The sequence below is a fragment of the Hibiscus syriacus genome, unplaced genomic scaffold, assembly GCF_006381635.1.
Source record: "Hibiscus syriacus cultivar Baekdansim isolate YM2019G1 unplaced genomic scaffold, ASM638163v2 tig00111366_pilon, whole genome shotgun sequence".
Lineage (NCBI taxonomy): Eukaryota > Viridiplantae > Streptophyta > Magnoliopsida > Malvales > Malvaceae > Hibiscus > Hibiscus syriacus.
This window is the reverse complement of record NW_024063071.1, coordinates 284,792-298,475: the sequence shown is the minus strand read 5'-3', so window position 1 is coordinate 298,475 and position 13,684 is coordinate 284,792. Positions and strand designations below refer to the sequence as shown.

The window sequence follows — 13,684 nt, the reverse complement described above, 5'->3', positions numbered from 1 at the left end:
CGTTTCTTTTATGTTTTGTTTTGATGAACATGTGTAAACTTGATGGAACACACAGTGATTTGCCTGTTCATGGCTTTTTCTTGTTAAATATATACGTATACACACAACTAAATCTGCAACACTTTTCATTGTGAGAGAAATTGCTCTTTCAAGTGGGAATGAATATATGTTCTTTCCTCGGGATGAATATCCGAAGGAATACGATTACGCAAGCCGTGAATCTTGATGAACCCTAAAGAAATAGCACAAGGGCAAGATATGGAGATGATTCTAGAATCCAAACAAATACTCCATGACTTTGTTCCCTAATGATCTTGTAGGGTTTGCCAAAGGCCCTCCTGACTGTTGTGCATTGGCATTGCCGTTTAGAAGATGGTATGTACGAGGTGGTTGGAAGTTGTTTGACTCTAATTTTCTACTTGATGTTGAGGATAAAGTCATAAAACCCTGATTATTCAATCTTTCATTTAAAGTTTCCCGGTGCATCGGATCCACCGGCTTCACCCCAATGATTAGTACTCCATTTATTTGCATTCCGTTCTTGCCGAGTGCCCTCTGAGCATCGGATCCTTTCTGCACAAATGGAAAGCAGTCATTACCATGTTTCGGTTTTAACATCAGGAAATTAAACATCTCCAATTAGTTCAGCTAATCCACAGGAGTCGAGACTTTAACATACTACACTGCATATATCTCAGAAAAGGTACATAGAAAAAGAAAGGAGTTCTTGGCCTCAAAACGGATAACACAAGACAATATGTCAATATAACCCGCAGTTTAGAAGCCAAACTGAACATAAGGATCCGATCGAAGGATTACAGCCCATCTGTCGACGAACATTTTATCAAGTTTGAGTTTCAGAAGGAAAAAATGAAGTTACTATGTCATTGTTATAAAAAACAGAAATCTAGTTTTGAACTATTTTCTTCAGTAAACAACTTTTTATATTCTGAAATTGGTTTTCCTTAGACAAATAAAGAAAAACAGCAGGAACATTGCCAAAAAGAGAGACAACCAGGGCACAGAATACTCATCAGTCACCACAGAAGAACATTAATGATCTCACTAATACTCATCACAAAAGAAAATTACAGGTATCACGAAAGAACATTAGCGGATAGGAAATAGCATCAGGGAGAGGAGAGTCACCGAGTAAAGAATGTGCATCCAGTTAGCATCCCGTGGACCAGGAACATATTTCAATATCACACCACACTTCTCAAATTCTCGCAAAACTAACTTTGTATCAGCGGGAGAAAATCTGGAAAGAAAGCAAATAGTGAAGCCATAGGTCTCGTATACAACATCAAAAGAAGACCATGAAACTTTAAACCTAACATTTAGGTTCCACACTCTAGTTAACTAAGACAAACATGGATAGATATGTATAACCACCAAGAAAGAAAAAGTTAAAATCGCAGCTGAGTTACTATAAGGTTATAGATTGTAGATAGTGTATCAGACGAAAGATACAAGGAAAATTTTTGGCAAACATATTAGACGAAGCCAATTTAGCTATTATTTAAAACATGTAAGCAGATAACATCCAAAATAATTATGTATTTACCTGACATAATCAGGTAAAATTTTGGAGAATCAAATGAGGATAAAACGGAACCGCAGATAAATGACCAGTGAAATAATAAATGCAGAGGTTACTCAGAAAAATGAGGCCACATTGCAGAAAACACAACTGACTGCTAGAAGACAGCAAGACAATAATTCAACTATTAGGTAGAACATGAAAGCATGGAGCATACCCAAAAACAGTAACCCAGTCTTCCCCATCCAGATTTCCAGCAGGTATGGAATTATTCTGTATCTCTGGCCTGGCAACTTGCTTCGGAGGCAGAAGTGTGATCAAAGCACCAGACTGAGCCATGCCCTCAGCGGGAGAGCCCTTTCCCTTGTCATCCTGCCCACTGCCATTTCCCTCGGGCGACCACCAACTCGAACTCGCAGCACTCTGCTGCCCATTAAGTACAGCAAATGTACTGCTGCCCCCTGACTTGCTCTTTGCAGGAGTAGAGAAGTCATGTCCGGAGCTTTGGATCCGGGTTCTTGGATCCGACTTGACTTCAGGAGAAATAGGATAATCCAATCCCCCGGATTCAGGTGGAAAATCTGCACGGTCCTCCAAGGTGTACATAGGAGGAGGTGGAAGATCCGAGCCACCACGATTCTCTCGCCGTAAAGCCGAAACTGCTGCTGCTTGACCTGGACTTAAGAATTTCCCTCGCCGGGCAGAGACTGGTGATGCCAAGTCTTGGAAAAACAATGATTGTCTCCCCGATTTCGGAGTTCTATTAACCCACAGTGCTCATTTCTAGGAAAGAAATGAAAACTTAATAAAGATTCCTACATACATAATTATAGATCATGACATTAGCTTTATAAAAAAAACCACTATTGCAGATTAGTTAACCATTAAATTTCAAAAAGCTCAAAAAAACCACCAACTTTAAGATCATCAACAGAGTAGTTAACAACAAATAATAACTTGAATAGTTTACAGCTCCACCCATATATGTATATGTATGTTCAAACAAATTACCAGAACAATCAATAGCTAACAACAAATAATAACTTTAATTTCACACAAACCATTATTGCAGTGCAATTCCCTGGACAAACCATTTATAAATATATAAAAAGAATTAAACAAACTAATTTGAGAGAAAGAACCTTCGAGTTGAGCTCCGTTTGGGTTTTCCCTCCAAATTGAAAAGCTGAAGAACGAAGCTTTTCTCAACGATTGAAACCCTAAACCTCAGATCCAAAATTCAAAATTCGTGTCTTGATTACTATCGATTCGGCTTAAATCACACAAAAAGCCTTCATTTTTCCCACTGTTTTCGCATTGCGGGTTCATTTTTTAGTTCAAAGATCGAACCATTTAATTTTTATTTCAGCCGATCAAATTATGAAAAATCCAATACAGTCTATAAAATAAAGAATTGATAAATAAAAGCTATTTCCTTTGCATTATGTTTGTGATTATGACTAATTCGTGATTAATTTAATGATGATTTGAAATTAAGTTAGTATTTGTTTGCATAATCAATTACTTGATATTCTGAGTTCACCTCGACAATAAGTTTCTTTGAGCCAAGCAACCAATTTCTGGCTCATGCTAATTAATGATCTTAATTAAAACCTAGTGAAGTTATACCAAAGTATCTCCTTAACTTAAACAACTAAACACCTTTAATATTGCTTAAATAAAAGTGTCACGAACTTAGTTTTATTGGTTCGGTTGCTAATCCGTGCGGCACTCGAAATGGGCACTTTCCCACCAAGTCAGTCTTAATCTCATATATCTGATCAAACACAAACGTGCATCGGGTTAGATCTTCGGAACAACAAGGTCCTTCAACCAAGGACCGATACCGTAGGGCATAGCGGATGCACACGGTCAACCTCGGACTTCTCCGAAGAAAAAAAACGTTTTATTAACGAAAAATAATATCGGGTTACATAAAATACCCACGGCATAGCAGATGCCTGAAACTCTTCGATCTTTTGCTTGAACGCCTTGAGGTCATACTCTCTCTCCCAATTGTTCTCTTCATGATCAAGGCCTCCCCAGAGTTTAAGTCCTTATACATGCATGAAATATAAAGTTTTAAATTTACGATATTTTTTTACATAAATTGCTTTCAAAGACATATTTTATTATACATTTACTTTTAAAATCAGATAATATAAATGATAAAATTATTATTATTATTATTATTATTATTATTATTATTACTATACACAATTAGCAAGGTTAAGTTATTTAAAAAAAGGGTTAATTTAAAAAAAATTATTTTAACGATCGGATTGATGTTCAACAAGGCACGCATGTTTCTTGACGGACCCTAGACCTTCAAGGTGCAATATGTACACCAAAAGCCCAAACGGGAGACACACACTTGAATACCGGACCTTATAGAAGATCAATCTATTTAAAGTTTAGAGTTTAGAATATGCATATTAATATTTTAATCAAAATTAATAAATATATAGGAATGAGTTTTGAAATCTCAGTTTTCTTTTAGCTTGAATATGTTATTCGATTATTTCTCTAAAACAGAAAGATCTATGCTTTCTTGGCTTGTTCTTATGATTTTGAATCATTGTTGACATTTCTCTAATTCCATTGAATTTTATTGTTTGGTAATGGGTTTTGTATAGGGATGGCAACTCAACCCGAACCCGACCCGATCGGGTCGGATTTTTTTTTAAAAAAATCGGATTCGGGTCGGATCGGGTTTTTTTAAATGCATTGTTCGTGTCGGGTCGAGTTTAGGGTGAAAAAATCCGACCCGACCCGACCCGAAAATAGATATAATTTTACCTATATATTTAAGGATAATTACAATATTACACCTCTATATATAATTTTTTTTAATTAAGTCACTGTTTTTATTAAATAAAAAAATATTTTTTTAAATTATTTCAGGTCGGGTCAGGTTTCTAAATCATATATTCAGGTCGGGTCGAGTCACAGGTGGAGGACCCTTTCTTCTCGAGTCAGGTGACCCAAAAACCTGACCCGACCCATTGCCATCCCTAGTTTTGTATGATATAAGAGAGGTTGATTGTCGCACTAAGTCGAATTTCCACTTTAAAATATATAAATTTTAAAGAGGTAAAAAAATAAATAAACTAAAGTCGGATCAAATATCGAATGAAAGTGTATAACAATTGTGTCATAGTAGAAACAATAAAAAAAAACCCGACTCATAATATTATACATCAATATAAAGATCATCCATGCCCTTTTTTTATATAAAAATTTAGGTCAGGTGGCTCCCCTAGTCCAGGGCCAGGGTATATCTAAGATCCAACTGAAATTTATATTAGAATTTATAGATTGTCCATCAAGAATAACAGTAGTAAGATTCGACCTTAACTTTATAAGCATAAAATCCTAAATTTCAATCAATTGTACCAACACTCGTTAACATAAATTCATCCATACTTATTGCACATCAAGAATTATGATTATCGTATACAATACCGTTGAAGATTCTTATATGTGTTATTAACTTAAAATTTTACGTCCGTCCTTATATGTGTTATTAACTCGGTCACCTAAGCAGCGCATGTGAGATTCTTTGGAAATCACATGCATGTTTTTGGTGCTTTGCAATCGTATATCCACATGCCTTTGCCTTGCTTCACTCCCCTCCCATGCATGCACATGCTCTGATTCTCATATCATGATATACCTAATGTACGTATACCATGTACTTTTACGTGTACTCTTTAAATGCTATTATTTTGTATTCATAATTATTTAAGTTTCTTTCTAGACTTTTTATAAAGTAAAGCTGCTTCCAAAAAACAACCGTATTCTCATTTTGTCCTTAACCTTTTGTTTATATAAATATGCCCAAAATGTATTGTTTAATTTAAAATGATTTCGAACATTCAAGTAAGTATGGTTTCGATCTTTATTAATTCCGCCAATACTTTATTGATTGTATAAACAAATATTAAATAATAATGTAATTTTTATTCATCAAACAACAATATTAATAAACAATTTTCTTTGATTCTCGTAATTCAGATTGATTTTTTCTCTTTATTTGACTTTATCCTATAAAAATGGTTCGTGCTACAGACGACGTCTACTTTGATTTTATGAAATCCATGCCCAATTAATAATAATAATTTTAAAAAATCATTGCGTGCAGACATCAATCTTAGTATGATGGGTATAGGTCGGGTTTTGGCCAACACGACTCGACTCAAAAAATATATATACTTCACTCGATCCGAATCCGAATCTGACTTGATTTTTTGAGATAAATTTCGAACCTGACCTGACTCGACTCGAAGTAATAAAAAGTATTATTTTATTTAATAAAAATAGTGATTTAATTGAAAAAAATAATATATAGAGCGATATTATTGTAATTATTCTTAAATATATATAACGTAAAATTATTTTTTCGGGTCGGGTCAGGTCGGGTATTTTTCACCCTAAATCCAAATCCGACCCGACCTAAATATCACCTTTAAAAAAATCCGATCCAATCGGATCAGATCGGAACCCATCGAGTTCAAGTCTAATGCCCATCCCTAATCTTAGAAACTCTACTTTACTGATTTTTAAAAATATTTTTAGATTTTAGTTTTAAAAAGTATTTTATTAATTTGAATGGAATACAAGATAACATTCGTTTAAATACTCCAAAATATATAACATTGAATATTAATATTTTTAACATACATGGTATTCAAACACGAGATCCTAATTAATAATAACAATTTACCTAGGTACATAGATTACTAATTTTAAATTAATATAACTTTTCAAAAAAGTCAAATAACAAAATATATAATTTTAGAAAATGCTATGCCACCAATAAAATATTGTTTTTTTTTGTTGATATTAATTCAAACGTCACTTTACTTTGAAATATTTAACCATTTCCCTTTCCACGTGCAAATGCAACTACGTATGGAAACAACACCTTTTCTCTCACCCATTTACAAAAAAAAGTGTTTTCACCCATTTCATCCAGCCAAACTCAATAATATATGAATCTATTAATTTGTATCAATAATAAAAATAAATATTATTTTTTCTATAGTTTATAAGTTCGAACAGTTATATTTATAGAGTATGTACGTTATTAATTAGTTAAAAATTATGAATAGATATTACTTTATAATTGTAAATTATTTTTAAAAAAATCAACAATATTTATTTTGTTTAGGGGAACAAAAAACCTCCACACTTTGATATAAATAAAAAAAATTCGTTTTTTATTACTCTCGATTGAATTTTTAAACTAATCAGTTAAAAATTTAAATGAAAAAATAAACAAATAAAATTATGTATCAATTTTATTTATTATAATAATAGTATGAATTTATATAAATATCACATGATAATATCGTGATTTACACTGATAATTCAAAAAAAATTAGATTTAACAGTCAACGTCAGTTAAATAGGAAAATTGATTATATTTAATAATATAGAAATTTAATTGAGTGTAGTTTTTTTTTTAATTTTAAGGACTTCTAACATTTTTTCAGTTTAATTTTTTATCCATTTCCTTAGTATTGTAAGAAAAATATTAAATCGAGAAATGTGTAGTGTGTAATGGGTATGAACTTATAACACAAACAGTAAACGAACATTAAAAATAAAAGGAATTAAAACGAAAAAAAATTAGTTGGATTGCAATTACGAAAAATAAAAATTAATTCTAGAAACTGCCGATGGGTAAAAATTAACTATGACTAACTTGCTCTGTTTTTCTGTTCTTTTTTTTTTTTGGTAAAGCTTTTTATAATAACTAAATCATGTGCCTAAAATGTGGACCACCGTGATGATGGATCAAGAAATCATCAGCACAATCACCACCGTTAGATATGCAGAAAATCGAAGTTTGACTAACAAGCTGTTGATGATGCTGTGCTCTTCGGAAATCCTTTTGCCTCCTAAGCTCCAAAACTTTCCTATGAGAATTCGAATGCTTCGTCGACACAAACGTCGGACTCGCAGCGGGTCGGTATTCCGGTACCAATCGACCCGACTTGTACCTCACCCCGCACGCATTACACAACGTTTTCGGACCCAAGGGCCCCGTCCTCCACTGCAGTGTCTTCTCCGCCGCACAGTGTAAACATTTCCTTCCCGAAGACTCCGAATTGCCGTTCCGGTCATCTCTTCTCTTCTGGCCGGCGGGTTTCGGGTTGAGGTGAAGGAGCCGGGTGGACCAATCGCACGGGGCGACCCTTGAACGCTTGGAACGGGCTTTGCCCGGGAGCGGAGTGTCCTGTTGGAAAATCTGGTTGGTTGGGCTCCGGTTTAAAGAATCGGGTCGGGTTGAGGAAGAAGAGGATTCGGGTGTGAGTGATTTCGACGTGGCGAAAATCTGTAAATTCTGGTCCGTTGAGAATGAATCCTCAACGAAATTCGAAAGCCATTCAAGTTCAGCCAATTCATCATACTGCACAAAACAAACATTGATTTTTTAAAATTCAGTTATTTAACTTCTAACAAATATCGATAAATATTTAAAACTCAAACAATAATTAAGTGCTTTAATCATATTTTCTTCATGCAATAATATGGAAAAAAAATTAAAATTCAAAAAAGGAAACTGAAGATTTAGTTTTGTTAAGTACCGGGACGCAGAGTTCGCCGGAGAACTGAGAGGAGTGAGGGATATCCAAAGCGGCTAACTGGTTATCGCCTCCGGAAACGGAGGAATTACAGGTGACAGCGGAGGAATCGGTGGAATTGCAGGCGACATTTTCGAAGAAGCCGTCATTCATAACAGCTTCTTCATTCGAAAAGTCGAGGAGATCGTCGACGGTGAAATTCTCCGAGAGCTTGCGTTCAGCAGCAAGCACCTTCACCGGCGAGAAATCATCGCCTGCTGCTCCGCCATAAAATCCTCCGACGATGACCTCCATTTAGCTTTAGAAGTTACAGTGTACAGCTTCGTATATACGAATATATGGGAAAAGGAGTGGATATGAAGTTTCGCTAGAGAGACAAAGTGTGGAAATGTAAAGAGGATTTGAAGAGAAGAGAGGTTTGGTGCCCGATTGAGTGAGGAGAAAGGGTGGGGTTTTGAGGAGTGAAGGGAGTGGCAGAATTGTAAATATTAGGAACTTGTAGCATCTTTTTAATTTTTAATCTATAAATTAATTTGTACAAGTATTTTAATTTTGCATATATTTATTATTATTGTACAAAGTAAAGTAATTTATGGGTTGCTTGCTTTGGTTTTTGACATGATTTGAAGTAATGAGTTGGCAAAGGTAAGCTTTGGACTTATAAAGTAAAGTTATATCATTGCTTTAAACAATGGTAAACAAAATTTGAATAAAATTGGGTAAATTTCACACCAAAATGCAAATGATTATGCTATCTTAAGAACTAGGGAATTGAAGAATATTGGCTCCAAATAATTTCAAATTTTAGTACGTGGACATTACAATTTTTCTTAATTTATTATTTTTTTATTTAAATATAAAGTATCCACATTCAGCTAACTTTTTTAAATAATATGAAATAATAATAATAAATTAACCATTGACAATATACACATACCCTGCAAACTCATCTATTCGAATATTAATGAATCTTTTTATTGTACGGTCGACCAAGCTTCTTAATTAGACATTGGCGTACGTCAATTTTTAGACACACCCGAACCTAACCCAAACATAACATCGAATAAAGTTTAAAAAAGTTTTACCTATCCAAAAACTTGACACAATTTTTAGGTTAAAAGTCAAAATCGCATCGACTCAGCTCGACACACAAATGTATAAAAATAGTTTAGCTGAAATAGAGACATAAAAATATAAATAGAAAGATATTATAGTAAATATCTCTGAATATATAAAGATTAATTATATTATTATTTTTGTATCGAACATTTTTCAACTTAAATTCAAAATCAAACAGAATCGATTGTATTTTTTAAATAATTCGACCTAAACTCATTTTTTTAAATATAAACTATAATTCTATCGAAACCAGTCAACTTCAAATCAAAAATTAATTTTTAACTCTAACAATCAAGTATTGTATTTTCAAAAAAATATTACTATTATAGAAAGTTCGTAATTTTATCTCTATATAATATCGAAAAATATTTCAAAAGTGACAGTACAACCTAAAAATTATGTAGAGTTTGGTTCAGTATAAATTATATATTGTGGAAGTATTACAAATATATATATATTAAATTAGTTAAAAGGTAACAAAAGATGATGGAACTAGGAAGTAGGGGTGGGAATAGGCCAGGTCAGACTAGACCACGATGATATTTGTAGGTCTGAGCCTGATCTGTAGTTTGTCAAAAGTTTTTATTTTGACTCGATCTGGACTGTTTAAAAGCCTAACATGTTTAAAAGTCTGTTTAAAAGCCTGTTTCCCAATAAACATTTAATATTTTCAGTTTAGTCACTAATTTTAGAGTAAAATCTCTATTAAGTCACTCTAACTTAGCATATTTTACAAAGTAGTCACTTTAAATAGACCGACCTATCAGGCTTATAAGGTTTTTTAATAAGTTTAAATCTAAAATATTTAATTTAATAGGCTTTTAAAAAAGCCCGAGCCTGATACTTTTATTAAATAGGTCAGATAAGAGTTTATGTAAGTCAGACCGTAAACCCCCGTAGGCCGGCTTGGCCTATTCCTACCCCCCTACTATTAAGGTGGGTGAGATCATGACCGTTTTTTCATTAACTTGATATGTTATCATCGTGCTTAAACGTGGGTAAGGAATAAAATAAAGGGTTTTGATTGGCTATAGCCATAAGAAGTAAAAAAAATTAAATTAATTAATTAATTAAGGTAAAAAATAATAAGCATGTTATCAGAAAAATGAAAATAAAATTAAAAAAAGGTAGAAGCAGTGGGTTGAGTTCCCGAGAGAATAAATAATTAAGGGCAGAGGAATCGGGCTGTAAACATTGACAATAATGGAGGGAATCACAGCGACAAAACCTGCAATAATCCATTATTTGTTAAGCGGTTGAATTTAGTTAAACACATCATTAATTAATGAATTATTATTTAATATATAATCATTTAAAATAATTATTATTTTAAAAGTGATGTTCTAATTATATTTTAAAATATATTTAAAATTTTCAAATATAAAAAAATAAAACGTTTTATTAAAGTATCGTTTGATAATCACTTTATTTTTTTATTAACTGTATGTCGAAAATCCACACCAATAACTCATCGAGTGCTCGCCTTATATGAGATTTAATTTTAAGATTTAATATCATATTTATTATGAGTCTTTATTAAAATTATAATATAGTGTATAGAAATTGTAAAATCTTGATTACAGACAAATAATTTTACAAACAAAATTACAGACTGCAGACTTAGTCAGATGGCCCGGTTTATTCCTCACTAATCCCCATGCTTTTGGTTTAATACCTATCCTCCAGCAACTGGTTAAGGTAAAAATGGATAAGGTTTGTTTGTGGCTTTACCTCTACTTGTTTATAGCATAAACAAATAAACAAATAAATAAATCAAATCTCTTGTATTCTTTTAACGTAAAGGATATTTAGAAATTATGTAATTAGTTTTTATTTTGTATAATAGAAAAATACATCTTTAAAATTTAATAAAATAATCTTTTTATTTTTTAATCATTTTGACCTTTGACATTTTATTTTTAAATAAAATGTCTCTAATTTAGTAGAAATTATTATTTGATTAATGTTCAATGTCTATTGTTGACGTGTAATTTTCATGTGTCAAAATTTTTGAAGTTGCACATGTCACATGTTAAAAGTGATGATATGACACGTGTCACGTGTCGAAAGTAATAATATGATCTTATAAGAAATGTGATAACATGACACATCAAAAGTGATAACATGACACGTACAACATGCCAAAATGGTGACATGCAAGGACAAAATAAGGATTGAACGATGATGAGAGCAAGTTATTTAATTTTAAAATAAATATAGTCTATGAAACTGAAAAAAAATTATAAAATTTTAAAAAAATTATGATTTAATTTTACTAATTTTAAAATTAAATAATCTTAAAGAATAATTAAATCAGAAAAAGTAAAAGTCAAAATTTTATTTTAATACTGAAAGGATCCTAAAATATAATTAAACTAATAAAATTTGGAAGGAGTAAGAGATTAATTATAATGATTTTAAAAATATTAATGACTGAAAACTAATGAACCCATCAAAATAAGGGGGCCTCTCATCTCTTACGTAAATTCGTTTATGATGACATTAAAATTTCATACCAATAAAAAAATATTGAGTATTAATTAACTAATGATTTTTAACTAACAAAAATCTATTTCATTTTAAAATAAAATATTAAAATTAAAATACTTTTTAAAAAGAATAATAACCAAAATAATTTACAGTCAATAATTAGAAATAATATTTTTTGATATTACCCTTTTTTTTATTTTACAAAGGTAAGTGTCAGCAATCGTGCGAGTGTTTCTTTTAAGAGAAAATAATCTCAGTGACTAAAAATGTCTTATAATATACGATTTTAATTATTTTTTTTTTGATTTTGTCAAAATGACCAACTAAATCGCAATGCGATCGATAATTCGCAACGCGAACTTCGACTATCGCAACGAATTTGGAAAATCGTAATGCGAACTTCGACTATCGCAACGCGAACTTAGACTATCGCAATGCGATTTACATATTCGCATTGCGATAGTCCAAGTTCGCGTTGCGATAGTCTAAGTTCGCGTTGCGATTTTCCAAATTAGTTGAGATAGTCGAAGTTTGCGTTGCGATTTATTCCAAATTCGTTGCGATAGTCGAAGTTCGCGTTGCGATTTTCCAAATTCGTTGCGATAGTCGAAGTTCGTGTTGCGATTTATTCCAAATTCGTTACGATAGTCCAAAATCGCAACGACTGGTGGTATTGCATTTGTTTCTTAAGAATTTTCTCTAAAAAGATAGTATTCGCGCGGACGTGTAGAAGACACGTATTACCACGACCACGACCACGACCTGAGACGAGACGAGACGAGACGAACGGCGACGGCGGCGGCGCGCGATAGTCTCCCTTGTTCTCTATCACTCAACAAAGAAGTGGGAAAGCCAAGCCTTAAATACCATTCCCAATTGTGTTTCCAATACTATGTGAGATTGAATATTACCAACACTTGTTTCCAATACAATGTGATTATTCAGGAAACAATTAACAATCATGCACCTTAAAACAACTGAATCATCAACCAATTGCATTAGTATTATACGATTAAATATGTCATAACTAAAAGTCAATCTACAATCAATCGCGATTATTGCAATTTTAAGCAAAACATTCAAAAATAATATCACTATTTAAGGCTCAATTCCATATAGTATTGGGAACAAGTGTTGGTAATGCTCAATCCCACATAGTATTAGAAACACTATTGGGGATGATATTTAAGGCTTGGCTTTCCCACTTCCTTGTTGAGTGATAGAGAACAAGGGAGACTCTCGCGTGCCGCCGCCGCCGCCGTCCAGTCCCGTCCCGTCCCGGGTCGTGGTCGTGGTCGTGGTCGTGGTAATACGTGTCTTCGACACGTCTGCGCGAATACTATATCTTTAGAGAAAATTCTTAAGAAAAAAATGCAATACCACCAGTCGTTGCGATTTTGGACTATCGCAACGAATTTGAAATAAATCGCAACGTAAACTTTAACTATCGCAACGAATTTAAAAAATCGTACTTATCCTTCGAAGGTTCCTGCTTCTTTCCCTTCCCGTTTCATTCAACAGTCAAGACTCACATGGCAGCACGTGCAAAATAGTGTTATAAATGCCAACCTTAGCACGTGGCATTTAAGATATTTATAAGCACTACGCAAGAACCGACGATGAAAATTCCTTATTTTCCTTTAAAAAACTGAATTATTAAAAATATATAATTATTTATGATATAATGATAATTCATTTTAATTAAAAAAACATATATACTCGATTCAAATTCGAATTCTTAACAAATCAAAATAAGAAATTTGATTACTAGATTCGACTGCCTTAGCCATGACATCCAATTTAATGGGAGCTTGAAGAGGAGCCCAAATGATCCAATTAAAACGGGCTAATGGGAATAAGAAAGAATGAGTGAGGCCCATTTATTCTTGACATATAATGTCTAGCCCATGGATGATGTTTTCTAGCGTAGCTAAATTAA

At 32.7% G+C, this 13,684-nt stretch overlaps 2 protein-coding genes across 2 annotated transcripts; both read right to left on the bottom strand.

Annotated features, from left to right (window-relative positions):
- Positions 1 to 164: 164 nt before the first annotated feature.
- Positions 165 to 2,525, bottom strand: LOC120159503 (nuclear pore complex protein NUP35-like). The gene is made up of 4 exons (XM_039170092.1): positions 2,501 to 2,525; positions 1,761 to 2,319; positions 1,150 to 1,261; positions 165 to 573 (listed from the first exon to the last, which is right to left on the bottom strand). The coding sequence occupies exons 1-4, from the start codon at positions 2,523 to 2,525 to the stop codon at positions 271 to 273; spliced, it is 999 nt and encodes a 332-aa protein (XP_039026023.1). The 3' UTR covers positions 165 to 270.
- A 4,774-nt stretch (positions 2,526 to 7,299) lies between these two features.
- LOC120159518 (GATA transcription factor 12-like) lies at positions 7,300 to 8,541 on the bottom strand. The gene is made up of 2 exons (XM_039170102.1): positions 8,140 to 8,541; positions 7,300 to 7,961 (listed from the first exon to the last, which is right to left on the bottom strand). Exons 1-2 carry the CDS (start codon positions 8,428 to 8,430, stop codon positions 7,305 to 7,307), a joined length of 948 nt encoding a protein of 315 aa, XP_039026033.1. The 5' UTR covers positions 8,431 to 8,541; the 3' UTR covers positions 7,300 to 7,304.
- Positions 8,542 to 13,684: the final 5,143 nt, after the last annotated feature.

Coding starts and splice junctions, on each gene's coding strand:
- LOC120159518 (XM_039170102.1), bottom strand. CDS start 8,430: ATGGAGGTCATCGTCGGAGGATTTTATGGCGGAGCAGCAGGCGATGAT. Junction 7,962..8,139: donor CCGGCGAACTCTGCGTCCCG/GTACTTAACAAA, acceptor TGTTTTGTGCAG/TATGATGAATTGGCTGAACT.
- LOC120159503 (XM_039170092.1), bottom strand. CDS start 2,525: ATGGGTGGAGCTGTAAACTATTCAA. Junction 2,320..2,500: donor TGGAGCTGTAAACTATTCAA/GTTATTATTTGT, acceptor CCTAGAAATGAG/CACTGTGGGTTAATAGAACT. Junction 1,262..1,760: donor GACTGGGTTACTGTTTTTGG/GTATGCTCCATG, acceptor CTTTCTTTCCAG/ATTTTCTCCCGCTGATACAA.